This window comes from Pocillopora damicornis, chromosome 3 (assembly GCF_964200805.1).
Source record: "Pocillopora damicornis chromosome 3, jaPocDami1.2, whole genome shotgun sequence".
NCBI lineage: Eukaryota > Metazoa > Cnidaria > Anthozoa > Scleractinia > Pocilloporidae > Pocillopora > Pocillopora damicornis.
The window spans coordinates 12,413,690-12,433,320 of NC_142672.1; the positions used below are offsets into that span (position 1 = coordinate 12,413,690).

At 37.7% G+C, this 19,631-nt stretch overlaps 1 protein-coding gene and 3 long non-coding RNA genes across 6 annotated transcripts in view; 3 read left to right on the top strand and 1 right to left on the bottom strand.

Annotated features, from left to right (window-relative positions):
• LOC149048267 (uncharacterized) overlaps positions 1-2,633 on the top strand; it is a 27,003-nt gene extending 24,370 nt beyond the window's left edge. The window contains exon 6 of the long non-coding RNA XR_016184635.1: positions 585-2,633. This is a non-coding gene — a long non-coding RNA (uncharacterized LOC149048267). The remainder of the gene's footprint in view (positions 1-584) is intronic.
• LOC149048269 (uncharacterized) overlaps positions 1-3,225 on the bottom strand; it is a 3,820-nt gene extending 595 nt beyond the window's left edge. The window contains exons 1-7 of one of the 3 annotated variants that reach the window (XM_089199100.1): positions 2,674-3,225; positions 2,486-2,580; positions 2,211-2,245; positions 1,746-1,782; positions 1,587-1,636; positions 1,157-1,184; positions 965-1,007 (exon numbers count right to left, since the gene is read on the bottom strand). In XM_089199100.1, coding sequence (XP_089055226.1) covers positions 966-1,007; positions 1,157-1,184; positions 1,587-1,636; positions 1,746-1,782; positions 2,211-2,245; positions 2,486-2,515 — 222 coding nt within the window. In that variant the 5' untranslated portion in view covers positions 2,516-2,580; positions 2,674-3,225 and the 3' untranslated portion in view covers position 965. Of the gene's footprint in view, positions 1-964; positions 1,008-1,096; positions 1,185-1,393; positions 1,637-1,745; positions 1,783-2,210; positions 2,246-2,485; positions 2,581-2,673 lie in introns of those variants that run through there. The other 2 variants (XM_089199099.1, XM_089199098.1) reach the window with 2 other exon arrangements.
• Positions 2,965-7,195, top strand: LOC149048270 (uncharacterized). The gene is made up of 2 exons (XR_016184641.1): positions 2,965-3,392; positions 6,836-7,195. It is a non-coding gene; the product is annotated as an uncharacterized LOC149048270 (long non-coding RNA).
• A 7,491-nt stretch (positions 7,196-14,686) lies between these two features.
• On the top strand, positions 14,687-18,083 carry LOC149048271 (uncharacterized). Its single transcript, XR_016184705.1, has 3 exons — positions 14,687-14,793; positions 15,802-15,898; positions 16,277-18,083. It is a non-coding gene; the product is annotated as an uncharacterized LOC149048271 (long non-coding RNA).
• The last annotated feature ends 1,548 nt before the right edge of the window (positions 18,084-19,631 follow it).

Below are 19,631 nucleotides of genomic sequence, written 5' to 3' on the forward strand. Positions count from 1 at the left end.
TCCTCTATTCGCTGATGATGAATATAAAGGACCACATAAATGTCCAAAATTTTTTGTATGTTTATACCCTCGCCATCACAAAATATTAAGAAAAGAATTGGTGAATTACAATCATACTACTACGATGCAGCTTTCTGAAAATTTGAAAAAGGAAGACTCTCCATTAGGGGCTGAGAGCCGCCTTTTAATTTTAGGTGAAATAATGCAGAAGTTTTACAGAAAATCTCAACTTCATTGACCAATCACTCTATGAAAATTTAAATATTTGGCTTTCAGGCTGCTCCTTGTGCTCTTCGAGTAAAAAGAATGAGTTATGGGGATTCTGACTAGTTACACCATTGCTCTGGCTTAATTATTAGTTAAGGAGAGGTTAAGGAGAAATCATGACAAGCTATCAATGAATTGGTATTTTTGAAAGACTTCGTTAACTGCTGATCGTAAGTTATATATCATAGCAACAGTGTCCTACGCTGTGATAAACATCCTCAAGTGATAAAGATCTGATGCAACATATTGGTAGGAATGATAAAAAATCCATCAAAACCTTTGTTTGTGTGCTATTCCTACTGGTTTTCTCTGTGCAGATTTTGACAATCACTTAAGAAGTACGATTAAAGCAATGAGAAGGACGACAATAATCAAAACATTTACTGTGGCTCATTACACAACCATCAGAGGAGCAAGTGAAGCTCAATGTCTATGGTGTTTTCAGTCTCAAAGAATTGGAGAATGGCCTTCATTAAGATCAAATGCCATTTATTCTTTCCAGAGGATGAACAATCCTGGTTTTTTGGATCATACGAAAGTCCTGCTGGTATTTCCTGAAAGTACCCAACTAGGGCGCGCAAGAAATATATACTCAGAGGATTGGTCTCTGGAAGTCAATCATGGTTTGGTGGTTTGATAGCGGTCGAGTGCTTATAAGATCAAGCTCATCGTGAATCTTAAAGTGTGATTAGTATACCTTAGCCAACAACAACATGGCGACGGATTTTTGTCATCTCCTTCTACAAAGGAAAAAGAGTACCAATAAGCCATTCATTTAGAGAATTTCTGTAATTTCTAGAAGAGAGAGAGACCACAATTGTAAGGAAAGCTACAAGCTGCTGCAAGACAGGGGATAACTAAATAAAGTCAGTGGATAGGTGACAAGTACCTTGACTGTTTTCATCATCTCCTCGTTGCTACAATGAGAACAGAATTCAGTTAATGTGCTATTTGTGAATTCGAGTTGCGACGTGGTCATGATCATTGTTACTCACTACAGTCTAGATTAGGAAATTACCTGGTTATGCCTAAGTTGTTTGAAAGATATTTTTAATGAAGAGTGCGATGGACGGCTTTATTCAAGTATCACCTATCTGATTAAATGTCATTACGGTGGTTTGGGATTTCAAATCATACAAAAAACGGTGGCTGCATGGGCTGGAAAGTAGTTTCTTTGGGAGTGGAGCGGTAATTGATGAAAGATGCTCTTACTATTGAGGGGACAGCTATCACATGGTTGTTTATACATCATAAGTTGCTGGAATAAACTTTTTATGCTGATTTTCTTACTTCCAAGGAATGAATAAAAGATGACATACTTATCGTCTCGTCCTTGGTTTACAAATCTTCTCATAAGAATTGTTTCTCTCTAACAAAAAAAGGGAAGGAAATTAATTGGTGATCTTTGAATGAACACTGGCTTTAGTCGGAATATGCAAAGAAGTGCAGAATACAATATATGGTGGTGAAATACTTACAACTATGTTGTCCAGCATGACCACGCCTTCATTAGCACTGCAAGGTACAAATACCACAACATTGCTATGTAGGAAATACATTTGTGAAGGACAGTGATAACTGATGATCAAGAGCTTTTCAAGTCAAGCAGTGATAGCAAAGAAAGAACTTTGGAAAATGATGGAGGGTCTCTAGTTGGGAGTCAAGAGGGGAATACATCAATTATATCCTAATTCCTTGGTGTCAAAGTGGAGTAAAAAAAGTCATGCTACCGTGTGATATTTAAGAGGACTGAACAGGGAAATTCATGAGTTGGTATATTCTGCAAAAAACGATGTATGAATTTTGAAGTAAGATCCTTTTTAAATGAATTAATTTAACATGTCTACCACTTGATTTCCTCGTAACATATAACCTGTTCCATTTTAGCCTTTTTTAACGTGTAAAATTATATTGTATTAGTAGAAAAAAATTCTGATCTCTACCCTGAAACAAAGCTCCTGATATTAATGCTGCCATCCTGTGAAAATATAAATTATAAGGTAATCTGTTATTCTAAATACTAATGTGAAATCCTCTTTTTGCTCCTTTGATTTTAACCTTCTGCATTTATCATTTGTCACAACAACAGAGACAATTTTTTTTTAACAAGTTACCTCGTTTAAGTGGTACGGTTGCAATGGGAAATCTTAACGTTATGAAACGAATCTATTGTTGTGATGTGTGAAATCTTTCCTGCTAAATATACGTATGGTCTTACCGGAATATTCCTTTGTTGTTGACAGTCCATCTTAAGCGATGGAAAGAGAGGCGTCAGTATCCTTTTGATAGTGTTGAAAACCTTGATACAGATCCCTGAGCAATTGTGAAAACTACTATCAGCAATAAAGTTTTATAAAACTCAAAAAGGTAGGTGCATCTTAATCAAAACCAAGAAAACTTTCTTACCTTACCAGGAGGTGTAGCCGATCTCTTTTTGCATCAATTGTAATGCGCCATTGAGTCTGCGCAACGACTTCAGGAGCGAGTTCAATCGAGTTTAACCGAACTTAACCGAACTCCGAACGACTCCGAACTCAACCTCTCATCTTGAGCTTCCAACATCTCGCCTTCGCGACGCCCTTCACCTCAGATTTTCCTGACATGGTGCGTTAACTACTCCATAAATGCTGTGCTTTTCTTATGTTTGTATACTAGCAACATATTGACTTCTCAGCGTCACTCTTCTTTACTCTTCAGCGTTCTTCTTATTTCCAATAATTAATCGTGTTCAGGCATGGCGGTCGATTCTCCAAACAATGTTTTGGCTTGAGGTTACCTCTTTATGGATGAATGCTTCTCTTCTCCCTGGATTCTTTTCAACCAGATATCTGATTCTTCAGCTTGAAACAACAAACTTTCACAGGACATCATGTTCTTTGGTTATACAGACTCTTGTGCTTTTACTGGAGGTAGGAATCGATCGAAATATGTCATGGTCCGTGTCTGTTAGAAAAGAATAAACTCGACAGGAAATCGTTTTCTTTTCTGGAATCTTACGCGCACTGAATATAATAGAAACCCCTTAGGCTGTGAAGTCAGCAATCAGGAATTAGTCATGAAACCACTGTTTGTCCCTGCTTGTGTTTTTACGGACGTGTACCACAAACGCATCTGACGAATAACCGGTAAGTATGTCTTTTTCTTTCCTACTGCTTTAGTGATTCATGATTACGTTATTCTCTCTCCAAAAAAAATTATCATTTTGAAAAACACTTTTGTTTTAAGTACCTAGTGACTCTTGGTGCCTCTAGAATCCATCAATCATGTTTCGTGCTTCATGGATTTGGATGCCGCCTATTTCTATTTAGGGAAAACCTTTGAACTCTCCAGCCAATAAATCATTGGTCACACTTCCATTATTTCATAACATCTTTACCAGAGTGAAAAAATATTATCATCTTTATGTTCCTTTGATCCTTTCAACTCTACTCACTGTTCGTCACACATTTATTTTATTGTCCGCCCTAAGAATTTTGTTTTCACAACATCTAGCCGATATGTTTCTTTCCTCTCATCACCCATGACGATGTAATGACATTGTTGGTGGAAACTGGTTACAGGTTACTTTTGGGAGGAAAAGGAATCAACATTTCGTCACCTCAACTGAAATTTCCTTTGATTTAAACTTTTTGATTACGTTTACTCAATTTTTCCCAAAGCTTCTAAGAATTTCAGTCTGAATGGCACGTTTTGAGTTCAGTGCATACATTCGTGACAATCTTATTTCCATCTCTCTACAACGGCATTCTATCCTCAACAGTAACGGCTAGTAATACTGAAACAAATTACAGAGACCAAAAACAACTTTTCAACAACAGTCAATTGGTCAGGATCTGTAGAAAAGTTGATCAAAACGAGTGAAATCTCGAAAGCAGACGACCCCTCAAAGCTTTATTTCTCAAAAGAAAATGTTAAGAAATTGTTACGTTCACAAAATTGTACTTACCTGGCTGAAATGATGGTAAAGTCGTCCCTGCCACACAACAGCTAAGAATGCTAAATAACGAGAAAATTCGCAGAAGTTATAATCATGCGATAGGTTCATAACAAAGCAAAGGCCTACTGTGTAGGAAAGAATGTTCCTGTGAAGAGGAATTTTAAACAGAATAATTGATGAAATTTCTTTAGTTTTTTTCTGTCCATTGAAACAACTGTAGGCATTACAAGTACCTCTTAAGTGAATGGTGAATTGTTATTTCTATTTAAGCAGCTTGCACGCTCCCGTAAAAATAACAGAATACCTGATCGCCGGCCACTTATAATCGATAAGATCTGGGTACAAGATTAAGTTTCATGTTATACTACTGTAGACACTTTAAACAAGGAACTTGATCAATTCATTGTAATATCCCTGATTTTTAACTTTTCAATAAGGATAAGGCGATGGAGCTGAATTTGTGACATTAGAGGATGTCTTGAGGAAGTTGCATAGGGGTTTTGACCGCGCGGAATCTTGACGCGAGCATAGTTAGTGCTTAAAAAATGTCAACAAACAAGACAAGCATGGCAGCTCGATCCGGTCGCATGATTTTTATCTGAAAAGGTGTATATATCAATTCAGTTTTTGTCTGTTGGACTCTAGGGTTTCCAGCCACGATATCGATAACATCCATAGGTCTTCTACCTTTCAAAAATAAGTCGAAAGATGGGAAACACGGGGGGGAAAATTTCTAAAAAAGTCGACAGATTCGGAAGTTTACGCATGCTCATATATCGATCTTGTTGATGTTCCATTTTGATGATCATGACGTAATTTTTGGGAGTAAAAAGAGAGATCTTTCGAGTGAGATTCGTCGCCTTTCGTTTCGTTTGCCGATAAATAAAAAATAAAAAACTTGAAAGACTAATTATGAATTAGAGGCAGATAACAAAGATTCGCAAAAAGTTGTGGCCCCCCGCCTATAAAGTAATCAGCGTGACGAATGCCACTTATCGTGACAAACATGGAAGATTTCACCAGAGCATATCGGAAAAATTAAAATCAGCCAAACTACCGCAGAGGACCTTCGTCAACATACTATCTTTAGCCACAAGTGAGAGTACTATCCTTCTCTCGGTTATCCTTTGTGCTCGCTTTCGGGCGTAATTTAGTAGGGCGTTTAATTAGCAAATCAACAAGATAAATCGTAAACAGCTGAAGTAACCTCGTAAAGGGATGAATTTGAAGTTAGGGCAACGGAACATCTCTTGTATGACCGCAATATGGGAAATCAATCTAACATGTTGTGCCTATATGTCAAACAGGATATTTCAAAATTCATTGTGTCAACGTCGTTGGAAGGATTTGTAAGAAATACAGGCCGTAAAAGAATGGCTGCTTTGATAAGAAAATTCCAGGAAAAACTATTGTTTGATTCTAATTCATAATCGGTGTTTGGGTTGCCAAGAAACTGAATTTTTAGTCCTTATTTTTTCAAACATAAAATATTCGGCAGGACAAATGTTACATATTGTGAGAGATATGGTAGATTTCTAAGAACAAACACCTTTTTTGCTAATGAAAACTACAGAAAACAACAGTTCAACTATTATTTATTACATATTGCTAACTTTTAGAGCTCTTGCAGGCAGAAAACATCACAAATGTTCTATGAAAACATAACATTTGCCGGCGCGTGCGTTGTAATTAGGCTTAAACCTGACAGTCTGACACCTTAAGTGAATTTTGTTCTTACTTCTTATCTCAGCTGAGCGGAAACTTTTCTCAGGTTATTTATTCAGGTGAAATCGACAGCTTTGTATCATTTAGGCTAATAGTAGTTTATGTAATTTACAATTAAAACAGTGAATGTGAAAGTGATCTCCGCAGTCATGAACACTACTTGAGCTGAAGTGAAAATAAGGCCTGAAAAATTCAGGCCTGTACGGGATTTAAACCCATGACCTTTGCGATACCAGTGCAGTACTCTACCAAATGAGCCAACAAGCCAACTGGGAGCTGGTCATTATGTTGGTTAATTAGAACAGTGGTCCGTCCTGACAAAGATATTACTTTGTTGACAAGACTTGGATGCCTCGGAAACAAAGAATTAACCCTATGTTGCTTTATCAGAATTTTTTCGTCACCCCGAAACTTTAGACCACACTTCAGCCCCACTTTGTCATTGCCTCGAATACCCAGGCACATCTGCAACAAGCCGTCAGCGCGTATTAACATAACGTGCTTCAGAAAATCTGAAGGGCGTATGTTTTGGTTGTTTATCATGGTAATTGAACTAGGTGGAGTGTCATTTTGTAAAAAGGAATGACATGATTTCGAGTGTAACATGGGATAATTCAGCACAGGTAAATTTCTAAAGGCTAACCAAATTGCGGGCGAGTGCCATTTGCACTCTATGAAAATTTACGAGGGCTGATTTATCCCAAATTTCACGAGAAAATCATGTAATCACTAGTTAATAACATACAAGCAAAAATATGACCCTGTTTCCCATATTAGTTGTTCTGATTTCTTGTAATAGTTCATCAATTGTTGCTGGAGTTGTTGGGTTTTTCCTTCAAGAACTTGCTTCAAACTTTTAAAACCTCACTCAAGAGTAATTGAGCCTTTGTATTCTTTTTCTGTTAGGTATCCGTCGACAGCAGCAACCATTTCACGAAAGCCATCATCCTCGTAATCTTCACGGTCCTTCGTACGAACTGTTGCGTAAAACTCCTCAATAATGTTATTCAGGGGCTCCGGTTCACACTTTCATATCCGTGTTTGGGAGCTAGACTGTACTTAAGCCAGTTGTTTTCTTTTGTCAGATATTTCGTTCCTAGCATTCTCCCCCAAACTCTGAATTGAAACGTTGTTACTTTCTCCTCACCTATCCGCCGTTTTGTTTTGTCTCGCTGTCGCGACTTATCTGTCAATCAATTCAATTTCAACTTTCTGCGCTCGATTTCAGCTTTCTGCACTGTTTGGGATTAAATGAGGTGTTCTCAGCCAGTGAACGTGTTGAAATTCTTACAGGTGTATAATTAATAATGGCAATTGAATCTCGTGTCATGTAAGGGACCGGTCATTATTTATCGCCTGGGGGGGGTCGGAGTTTTTTGTTGTCACATCGGAGCATTTACCTGATCCCCCCGTAGAGTATCTAGTTTTTTAGAGATCCCCCCTTATCGGTAGTGGAAAGTTTCATGATCCCCCCCCCCCCCTTTTCTCCCAGCCACCGCCAAATAACTTTTTGAATATGCAAGTGATATTTTAATAGTGGTACTTACGTCTCATGGACCTTGAACCACAACGGTAAATATTTGCTCGTCAGATACGAACTGAATTGTCGAGGAAGTGCCAATCTCAGGCTGTTCATCCAAATCCACGAAAACATAGTCATCGTCGCTCTCTGCCTCTCCACTCTCGGATTCTTCATCCTCGGATTCCACGTCATCTTCATCACTCGACAGTTCTTCTGTTATTACAGTCTCTTTATTCTGTCGGTAATAGTGACATCGAATGGCCTTCACTTTGTCAAGTTTCCGACCCACAGTCATCAAACCATGCTTGTTGAGATACAGGTCTAGTTCTCTTACCCGCAACTTTTCAACTTTGCCACCCTCGATGAGGTTATCCCATTGAAAGTCCTTGTACGTTCGTTCGGCCTCTTGCCTTCTTCGCTCCTGAGCTGCTCTTGTTCTGATGTCCTTTCGGATCTCAATATCCTTCAAATGATTAACATATGCAATGACGTGCTTCTCTTCCACATTATATTTTGAGCAGAAGCTCTTCATGGTATCCTGATCGTTTCTGATACTGTCAGAATGTTCCTCGTACAGATCTTTAATACATTTTCTTGGAAGGTAATCATCTGGTGTCCTGCCCGTCGATTCCGTCTGATAGATATCCATGAAATGTCCAGGATTGTTTGAATCTGGTACAGGTTGCGGAATTCTTTCCGTTTCTGGACCGACCCATCTATTGTTAGAACACCAGGAACAGAGATTGGAACTTTCTTCTCTTGACTCTTTACAGGCATCACGACAGAATTCCATAAAAAGTTCTCCACGAATATAGTGGTCTTCCATAAACGATTCGATCTTTCGGAAGTATGCTGCACCGGGCGCTTGCTCTTTGTTTCGTTCTGATGCACCCCGATAGTTGTCGAGGTAAACAGACCTAAAATTCCTTTTTTTTTGGTCTGATCCCCCCCATTATGCTTGTCAATTACGGCTGATCCCCCCTAAAGGTCTTCAAAAAACCATGTGATCCCCCCCTAAATACTCCGACCCCCCCCCAGGCGATAAATAATGACCGGTCCCTAATTTGGCCTGAAATCACAAATATGATTTCAGACCAAAATTGCATGACACGAGGTTCAATTACTACTTTATTACATCCATTTTAAAATCGCCTAAAAGGACTTGGTCAGTTCAAATATTTTATTGATGTACTGAGCCGGTTTGAAATTAAATTCATCCAACTTTTTGGGGGGAAAAAAATAAGAGTTTTGGAAACAAAAGTCGCAAAATTTGCCATATGATAATCTTTGTCTTTCATTTTCCTGCAATTTGATTGGTTACTTTAAACAATCCTTGAAATCTGATTGGTTGTTTTGTTTTTAGTGTAGCCTCCTCATTGGCTGAGAAAAAGATACGATTTAAAGGAAAAAATAGGGCGATTTGTGAATAAATCGCACCAATTAGAGCCAATCAGATTACAGGGATCACTAGTGATTTCAAAATGGGTGTAATTAGTGAATAAATCGCACCGGTGAGAGCCAATCAGATTGCAAAGGTCACAAATGACTTCAAAAAAGATGTAATAAATTCTCAAATCACTTTCCAAACTGCTCTTGTAGATGATATATAATCTTATACCACCTTCTCCTTTCGATGCATTTAAATTTTGCTCTCCTACCCGGTTGTAGCTTGACTACCAAGCATGAGTTTTGTTTTGGTTAACCTAAATTTACTGCACGAATTAGAGCTGTTTAAAAAGATAAAGTTATTGTGAAATCAGTCACTAAAAGATGTAAAATTCGGTCTCAGCCCGTGATTTGTCTGTAAAGTTTGATCGTAGTTTTGAACCTCACTCGATGATACTCCTTTTGACAAACTTATGGGAGAAATCAGAGACAAGCAAAATTCTTTACTCAACGAGCCGTAAAAATTCTCTGGCACCAGATATGCTTGTCTAAAAGGGACAGTACATTAAGATATATATATATATATATATATATATATATATATCTAAGTCAAGTTTCATTTATCAATGTCAAGATTTATATATCTACAACAAGTTTCATAGATCAATGTCAAAATTAGTATACATATGTTAAGATTTTTCACATGCCTACATCAAGATTCATTAGTACATGACGACATTCTCATGTCAAAATTCCTCAAATATATGTATATCAAGATTCGCACATACATCGAGATTATGACTGTCTTAACATTCAGCAGTGTTAACATGCAGCGAGTTTCCTCGTATTTTACCAGGTACTTCATATAAGCCAGTCTTAATCACATAGCCTCGCATCAAAGAGGTGTCTTCGATAAGAAAATGCGCAGGTTTCGTTTTATTCATCTCAGCAGAATTGTCATTCGTTAAATGTTAAATTTTTAGCTACGATCAATTTCCTTCTGTTAGATCGACCTTGTCCCTTAAACGTACGACTGTTTAAAGGCGTCATTTTACCTGTTTTTGACGACACACATTAACTTTTAATCTCTTCAGTCATTAGACCGTGATGACGATCACCTCAGGCTGGTGAGAACTGTTTTTAGTTGAATTATGAAGGTTTTTTTTTTCCTCAGTGGTACGTTTTTTTCTTGAAATTAGCCAAGGTTATAATTGACCTCTATTTCAAAACTGGTCCTGACTTTAGATTCTAACCTGTATAAAATATAACATTTATGTAGTGGAATGTGAGAAAAGTGATCTTAAAACGGATTTAATTTTCAGCGGCTTGTCTGGGAAGTCTGGGAAGTTCTGTTTGTTTTGTCTATGTTTCTAACGTGTGGTCAAACATATCTTCCACTAGAAAACCTCCAGTGTCTTCATTATTTTTATTTTTATTTTTTTTACCTTCGGCCCCTCCCCACCCCCTTTCCTTATCCCTCAGATCAGTTGTTACCTTTGAAAGAAAGACGAAAAAGGTTTATTTTCTGGGGCGGTTCCCACGACTCGAAATTTTGAAGGTTTTTGATAGTCTTCGTTCGCTGTTGTAGCTCTAGGCAACTGCGGCCACAAGGCGATTTTCAACAGATTGGTTTAATAATTCCTAGTAGCTGTTGGTTTGTTGAAAGGTTCACGTGATGTTTCCTCAAAATCGTTGACGTTGACCTCAATCATTATTTATGAGAATATCTCGAAGAAGGATCGAAGACGGATCGACCCAAAAAAGTTGTTAACCTATGAGGTGTGAAAATGGTGATTAAGTAACTTTTACTGAAAGTTGATGACATATCATCAAGTGTTATTAATCAATCTAAGGAAAATGTTATTTATTGATTTGCTTCAACTGCTTGACTGGCGTTCTCTTGACGAAAGATTCTCGTTTCAAAAGGCGATTTTCATTAGTTCACCACCAAAATCGGAGTTCCTCGTCAATTTCTACCCTCACACCTGGTTTAGGGTGTCATTTTTGGTTTTGTAGCCTTGAATCTTAATTCAAGGCAGCAAAAAATCGATCTTTTGTACTACCACGTTTGATGGGCTCTTACTTGGTGTAGAAGACACGGTATACGTCTCAATAGAATTTCATCACAACCGGAAATAGGAAAGCTATGAAAACAATAGTGTGACGTATGCTATGTCTTCTACACCAAGGAAGAGCCATTTGATCTTTGATTAGGCTCAGAATTTGTGAAGTGTTATCTATATTTTCAGTTTTCTAGAAAATTTTTGAAAGTTAAAATTCATTATATTTTGGTGTTTTTGAAACAGTTTTGGTGAAACTCAGGTCGTTAATTAAGAGAAGCTTCGAGATGGGCAGATTCTAGGATAAATTCAACTCATGCTACCGTATTAAGATAGTATTTTTTCCCAAGAAGAGCATGTTATTCCTCTTGTAAAAATATTTTTGATACCCGAAGAGCGATTTCTAACAGAGTGGCTGAATATTTCTCAGGTAACTGTTGGTTTATTGACAGGTTCACATAATATTTTCTCAAAATCGTTGACGTCGGCTTAAAGCATTATTGTTTCGGAGTATTTCGAAGGCGAATCGATCCAAAGAAATTGTAAAAATACTGATCATTCGTGTGAAACTGCCTTGTAGTAGAGACTATTGTTTCTATTTACCTCAGTAAAAAGGATAAAAATGGTAATGAAGTACCTTTTTTCAAAAGGTTGGTGAGATATCGTCGCTATTTAATCCACCTGGGCAAATTTTACTTATTGTTTTGTTACGATTCGGCGTGGCTGGCGTTCGTTCGACGAACACTCACAGTTTCACTAGGCAATTTAGTCTCACAAACAAAAGTACAGATCTTTGTCTCTTTATTTCCTTTTTTTCTTTTTGCAAAAAAAAAGGCGATTCTGATGAATATAAATGTAGGGCAGAGAAACGTCTTTTATAGTACCCACAATACTGGAGCGCTGTTTTGGCTCAACCTGAGAAAAGCCATCTGTTTAGTCTGTATTCAAGAAGTTTTGGTAAAGAATTGATATTGTTTTGGAGCTTTGGAGACAAAATATTTGAGGAAAAATTCAATTCGTCAGTAAATGAAAGCTTTGAGGTGAAGAGATTATGGAAAACTAAACTCTTCCCAGCGTACTAAGATATCGTCTGCTTCAGAGCAAGCTCGTCAATTCATCTGTGAAAAGTTGTTGGAAGAGTCACACGAGCTGAAGGGTATACAAAAGGTGAGGGAAAAGAAGACCCTGTAATTATTTCCAAATGAATAATTCCCAAACAGAACGAGTTAAAAATTAGGAATGACACGTAGTGGGCAATATCATTTCATTGGCCGAAAATTTACGAGGTCAAAGTTTAAGCCCTGTGCAGCGTCAGGTTTTAGTTCTGCTGAAAGCTGTTAAGAAGGCCTTTCTCAGTGATCATGATGCAATTTCTACGTACTATCTAAAGAATATCTTATTCTTGGAATGCGATGAGAAAGATGTGGATTTCTGAATGGAAGACAACTCTACTGTCTGCGTTCTGACATTAATGGATCGCGCTGAAGAATGTTGGAGGAAGCGTCATTTGCCTCATTACGTAATGGAAAATGCTTATATCTTACAGTGGACAAACTTGAGAGGGCAGCTGAAGCTGTTCTTGAGGTGAAGAAAAAAATCGTGCAGACTATGAATCTTTTTAACAGGTAATTTAGTGTTAACAACTGGGTTGAAAACGTAAATTAGCCATCGTAAAGGGTAAAAAAGCTGACGTTTCGAGCGTTAGCCCTTCGTCAGAGCGCTCTGACGAAGGGCTAACGCTCGAAACGTCAGCTTTTTTACCCTTTACGGTGGCTAATTTACGTTTTCAACCCAGTTGTTAACACTAAATTACCTGCTATACTCTCCCACCGACGCAGCACCACAGTTTCTTTAGAAACTTACCCCTTTATGAATCTTTTTAAAACAGTTCAGACGACAATGCCTCGACGATGAGAAAGATAGGTTGACTTCTTCTCTATGCCAGTTATTTACAGAAAAATGTTGGGGGAAAATCACAGACGAACATGCCAAAAATTATAAACCTGTTCAACAACACATAACGTTAGTGTTTACCGTCTTTCTTTCAATGGTTGAGGACGGTGGTGAGTTTATTTCCGCCATTCTTTCCTCACATCATACCTAAGAGAGCTGTAATATTATTTCCTTTTGTGATTCATACATCTCAGATCTTCAATGCGACAGCTATTGAAGAGATTAAACAATACTTTCGAATCGATCCATTTTGAATCAAACGAATGGCTCAGCTTAATGCAATTTGCCTTCGCTGTCGTAGCTGGTGGCGTTACTCTGACTAGAATTACGAAAAATTACTCACTGGTAAACTTCTTCTATGAGAGATTACTTGAATCGTAAGATGACACTAAAGCAACTGATTTGTTGCCTTGATACGACGAGTATGATTTTACCAAATACAAGGTTGCATATTTCGCTTAAAACATTGAAGGATCTTTTACTCGTTGCGATTGATGTCATCGCGGTCTATTTTTCCAACATCTCTCTGCTTCGTTTGCTTATTCATGAGTCACTTTTCGCGAGAATATACTGAAATCTCAGGTTCGCTAAAAACCGAGGATATAAATTTTTCTGAAGACAGAGAGGCATTTAGACAGTTTGTCTCAGAGGACATAAACTGCTGTCCAAAGGATGAGGAGTTTATCCCATTGTCGTTCACTTTTGAAATCGTGAAGGGAAGAGGTGTTTCTCTTTTGCACCTGAAACAAAAGTGATGGCAAAAGTAAACAAGATTCAGCCTTGTGTTACTGACAGAATTGTTGTCCTCAGCAAAATACTTAAGTCGCTGATGGAAAACGTGGAAGCCAAGAACGAAATTTTCAGAGACATCGTAGAAATGTTAGAAATGCACTGACTTGTAGGTGAGCCACGAAGAATTAACTTTTACCGATTCATTAAACCAAAAACTAGCGATCTCACAATCATGGTTGTAAATCGATCCGAAACACTGCTAAACTGAAAATAGAAAGACTTCTGAAAGGTGTAAGACAACCGGTTGAGCGAGTTTTAACTCAGCGACAACCAATGGCTTCGTGCATGTGTTTACCGCGTGGGCCCCTATAGATTGTTCTTTCATAAATTTGGCCAAAGCGAACATAAATTTTGTTCTTTTTAATTTGTAAAAGAAGCACTGCTAGTTTAATTATCAAATTTTTAGTTTTCTTTTTTTCCTTCTAAGAGAACATTACCAGAGTCATTACGTGTTTGGTCTCTAAGATTGATTATCTTAACTTTTGCAATTTCTTGGAGGAAGAAGGTTACCGTGTATTGTAAAAAAATGAGTTTTTCGTCGTGTTGACGACTGGGCACATCGGAAGCCGTTATATATTGCGTATGGGCACACCGGAGGTAAAGATTGCATCAGTCCCACTTCCCGTTTTCACCCTACAGACAACAAAATGGCGTCTAAGAAAAATGCGATACCAACATTGTACAGTTTAACCCTTTTGGTCAGGAATGAAGTGCAATAGTTAGTTACGCTTTTTATCAGAGCAAGCGTGCAACTCAAATAACGAAAATATCACGCTTTCAAAACAATAAACATAGTCTCGTACCCAGATCCTACCGTGGAAGGTCTGGGTACGGGTCTATAATAAATACATAATTTAGAATTGTTTTGTGTTTTCTTCTCGAAAAGTATGCTTTAGGAAAAAGTAGCATAATCTCAAAAACGAGGATAATTTTTTGCATTATTCGGAAAAAACGAGCAATGCTGCGCAAGTAGCCTGATATGTCAATCATAATCCATAAGCCTGCCGGGAAGTTGTGTTTCTAGTCTCCCTCAGTTTGCCGAGGAACGCCTGGGATAATTTCTGCAATATGGCGGGCATGTCGAGAGGAGAATATCTGTTCTTCCTGCCTTAACTACAGAGCAATGGTCATGATGTGGCTCTTTCTTGAACGTAAGTATCTTGATAAAATATAACCTCAAAATCGAGCCGAGTTTGGGATCAGATATTGCGATATTTGCATATAGATAGACTGGTGTTGGAGGGTATAATTCGATTGTAGCGTTTGTATACTCTATATACAAGTAAAAAAATTAAAATCGAACTCGCATTAGCCCAAATCGTTGACTTATCAACTTATTGTCCGGTGTTTGAAAATGAAACTGTATAAAATTTGCAAAAGTAAACCGAAATTTGAATTTTTTCATGCCTATGAAAGCCTTGAAATAATGTTTAGAGTCTAAAGGTCTGATCAAAAACAGTTATGCGACAAAGGCAAAGTGAATATTGTTGAATAATCCCCGAAACGGAGTAGAGCTGACTAGCAACGATATTCACTGAGCCTGAGGTAAAAAATTGTTTCAGTAATTGTTCAGGTGCTTTCGAATTCTGTCATAAATTCTTTGAATAATGAAAACATTGTAATTTGTGCATTTTGTTACAATCATGGTGATTACTTGTATTAAGATAAGCAATGATTTGTAGCAGGATTATTTGATTCAATCAGAAAAAAGTTGAAACCTTTCTTTTGAAATGCAGGGCAGTAATTTTTAAATTCAGCGCCCTACTATATATTATTTGTTTCAAGATGTTCCGGAGAGTGAAGCTTGAGGAAAACTGTGAGCTTCGAATAACAGATAATTTACCAGTACCACAGACAACATACCAGCACATTTTCATGCTAAATGAATGCTGCTGTCTTTATTATCCTCCAAATATTTTGCAACATGTGGGAACAAAATTAATGTTTATTAACAGCTTACTGTTTGGTGCATGGGATGTACACTTTTTGGTTTTCTCTGGTAAGACTTAATGAACCAAAGATGTTCCTACTTCTGTAACAACCACAAAATACTCCCTCCTCTTGAATTAAATTTTAAACAAAGATTTATTGTAGTGTTCAAAAGTTTGAAATTTATACAAGACTTAAGATGAAGTTTGATAGTAATTCTATCCATCCAGGGAGTCATATGGAGATTATGTGAGATTGTATCAGCAAGCTCAGCTGTCAGTTTTCAACATCACTGGCAAGAGGACAAAGTAATTTTACAGGGTCTGGGTAAGTACCATTTCTTTCTTAAAGAGAACAGGGAGGGCAGGTAATATCCTCATGTCTCCATGGATCAGTAAAATTAAAATCAAACTTTAACTTACAGGAGAGTGTCATTTAATTGTACCTCACCATCAGCCATTGAAGATCACATGAGATTTTAAAGTGGAATGTTCATGCAACAATGTACAGAAATTATCTGTTATTTTATTACAGCCAAATAATTTCATTATGTTTGTGTAAACATGCTGCCTGCAATCTGGTGCATAGGCTTTGAATGTCAACTTTAAGAGATGTTTTCCAGGCCTTGTTTGTTTGACTTTTTCTGTAATTTGAAAACTTAAAGATGAGTTGATAGCTGAAAAAGAACTCCTCTCTGTCTTTAAGGCACTGTAGCCACAGTTACTGTCATAAAGTTCAGTAAGGAATTCAAGAACTTGATTTACATTTGGTGAAATTACAGTAGATCAGCAACCCTTCTATTACAGAACCTTTGCCACTCTTGCAAGTATGTTCCTCACTGTTTCTTTGTCAAATTGCGCCCAGGTGACATGATGATACTGAGAGTGCATTGCAAAATTCTTTTGCTTTGAAAGGATTCCTGGATAACATGCCAGCAGGGTTAACTTGCTTCCCAGTGGATTGCTGCCTTGTTGTATGGCAGCTTTAGCAGTTGGCTGATTCTGGGCCAATTGGGAATCAACAAAATTTCTTCCGCCTGGTATTGTAGAATCTTCTAAACCTTACCTGCTCAAAATACTGAATAGGGAAAAGCATAAAATTTATAAGAAGCCCAATCAAGAGTAAAAGCATCCACAGTTAATGCCTCAGGGTCAGGTTTCAACCAGATGCATTTGCAACCTGAAAATTCAGTCTTGAGGCAAATTAATTTTATCAACTTCTGGCATAATAGGCCTAGCAGTAACCTTTTCAAACATGGTTTTGTCTTACTTCCACTCTGTTTGGTCATTAAATATTTGGAATGCTTAGTCTACCTGAACATTCTGACTACCATGTAAGTGGACTGCAGAGAGCCAAGTATTTTTGTTAAGAGATCAAAGCCACATGTCTCGGGCTCAGGCAAATTACACATCACCCGTGTTGTTTATATGGGCAACTGCAGTTGCAGTTCTAAGCCTTTACTAAATATCTTCAATGCAAAAAAGGCAACTTTTCATTCTAAAACATTTATGTGCTGCAAGGATTCATTTTCAGACCATCTACCCTGGGTGGATTTGTCCAAAGGCATATATACTGCACCCCAACCAAGGTGCAAGGCTTCTGAACTTAACTCTATGTTTGGTATAGTCCTGTGGACTGGTTAATAACTATCATAGAGATTGTTAATCCACCTGACAAGGTCTTGACTAGCAGCCTGTCAAATGTCATTGGGTTGTCAAAAAATTCCTGATTTTCTCTGAGGGCTTGAATTTCCTCGTTCTCACTTGGACAATAATAAAGTAGCTTAAACTGCAACTCTGGGAAGCTTGGAACCATTCTCCCAATAACCTCAGCAACCTCCCAACCTCCCCAATGGTTGGTGAATTCTTTGAGAGTGTGAGAGTGAAGCTGCCACTAAGGAATCAGCCTTGTCAATAGTGAGGAAGATATGCATAAGCTGTCAGAGTCCAAAACAAACCCCAGGAAAGTCAGCCTTCTAGTTGGTGTGAAAATAGATCTTTCTGAATGCATGAATAGTAAAACCAAGACCTTGGAAGATATAAAGAGTATCATTCTGTGATGTTGTTTTTACCTGCAACAAAGGTTTTTCCACTGCGAGTATGTACTGATCTATGCAGCTTACCAATAGGTGGCATCACAATCATAGGGTAGATTAGGCAGGTTTTAGCAATTTTGTGAACATTCTTGTTGCACAGCTCAGACCATAGGAAGGTAGATTGAATAATTTTACCTTACCATGTAAACTTTAAATACTTCTGAGCATGGATAGATATTGAAACTTTATAAAATGCATCTTTCAAATTGGCTGGGGCCATGAAGTAATTTTTTTCCATCAACTGTATGACTGATTTGAGGGACTCCATTTTAAAATGGTGAGAGGCAATGTGCTTATTAAGGCCCTTCAGACTAAATATCAATCAGAAAAATCCATCGCTCTTTGGTTTCCCAAAAATAGATGAAATGAAATCATGAGGTACATGTTCGCTGTAAATAAATACACCTTTGTCCAAAAGCCTCTGCAAGTCACTGTTTATTGCAAGGCATTCTTTTGAAGAAAAGTTACTGTCTTTTGGCACCAAGGGTTGTAAAGGACTACTTGTGAATTCAAATGTACAATCTTGTATCATTTCTAATACTGCTGAATTATCACCTGTTATTTTCTGCTAGTTAACTAGATATTTCTTCTTTCTTTATTTCTTCCAGCCTTAAATGATCAGACCTGTGCAAAGTCAGTTTAAGTGTTTACTGAGGCATTTAGATTTACCAACCTTGACTTCAAAATCTACTTGTGATTCACATCTTTCTCCTTTTTGTTGGGGTTCTGAACTTTCTCTCAATATTCTTTGTGGGCAGACTGTACTCTTAGAGATTGTCTGTGATTATTTTTTGACCACCTCTGGTTGCTCTTCACATGATGAAAACAGCTGCAGCTACTAGCAGAGCCTTCAGACTTTTGAACAGATAGTTTTTGGCAAACTCTAAATGTAATTGTTGCATTAATGTTCATAATTTTCTTAGTGGCATGGGTCATCCCTAAAAAGAAAGCATGTAAAACCCACATGTTCAGAGCCTAAATGTATATGCTGATAGGACTTCATTTATATCTGGTCAAAGATTTATCTGGGGCATAGAGTGACATCAGTCACATGTGTAGGAAGAGCTACACTGTCCAGTATCTGCCTTACTGCCTTACCAGTGTCAGGGGTATCCCCTATATCTTTAGCATTCAAAAGTTTATCAGTCAACTCAGGGATTGGCACAATAGCCTTTATAATTTACCTAGGCTCCCACATAGTTCTCACAGCTTTCAGACTGTGAGTGTTTGTTCAGCTTCTCCTTGAGCTCATCCTCACTATTAAGAGTTAAAATCCCAAGATCTGATTGTTCACTCTCCCTAGATGGGAGAATTTGGTATTAGAGCAAGTTAAAAACTTGGATCTGATCAGTTTGATTATTCTCAGTACCTGTTTGCTGGATGATGTGTTGATATTATAGGGATTAGTTACATGTTTAATGCCTGTGGTAGTTAAAGGTTTAACTTAATTCCTGGCCATCTTATTCAACGTGGCCTCCAATTTGTTATTCATAGGTGAGCCACACTGCACTTCTAGATTATAATGTTGTGCTTTATTACACAAAATATCTGTAACACTATCCACTGCATCTTCAATGGTGGGAACATTTAGCAATGATTCAATTTCTTAATTCTCTGGTTTTGAATCACTCAGAGCATCCTGTTTAGGTCATTTGCCATTTTGGCAGGAAGATGACTCTCACTCAAAAGTATTGTGTTCATTGTCCTCCACTTGTCACTTGCAACACTTCGGGATTTCTCCTGTACAAGCACAAAGCAATTTTGCTGTTTGGCTGAATCCTGTAATCATGCCCTCAGCAAGGGCTTTCTGGTAACTTCTGCAGAATTTCAGCAGTCCTCCAACCAATGGAGGGACTTGCTCAAACAATCTTAGCTTCATTCAGTGCTTATTTTTCCCAAGGCATTTGTATGACCTTTTTCATCTTTTTGTGGCTTGTTTTAATCTTCTCAGTTTCAGAGCTTTTA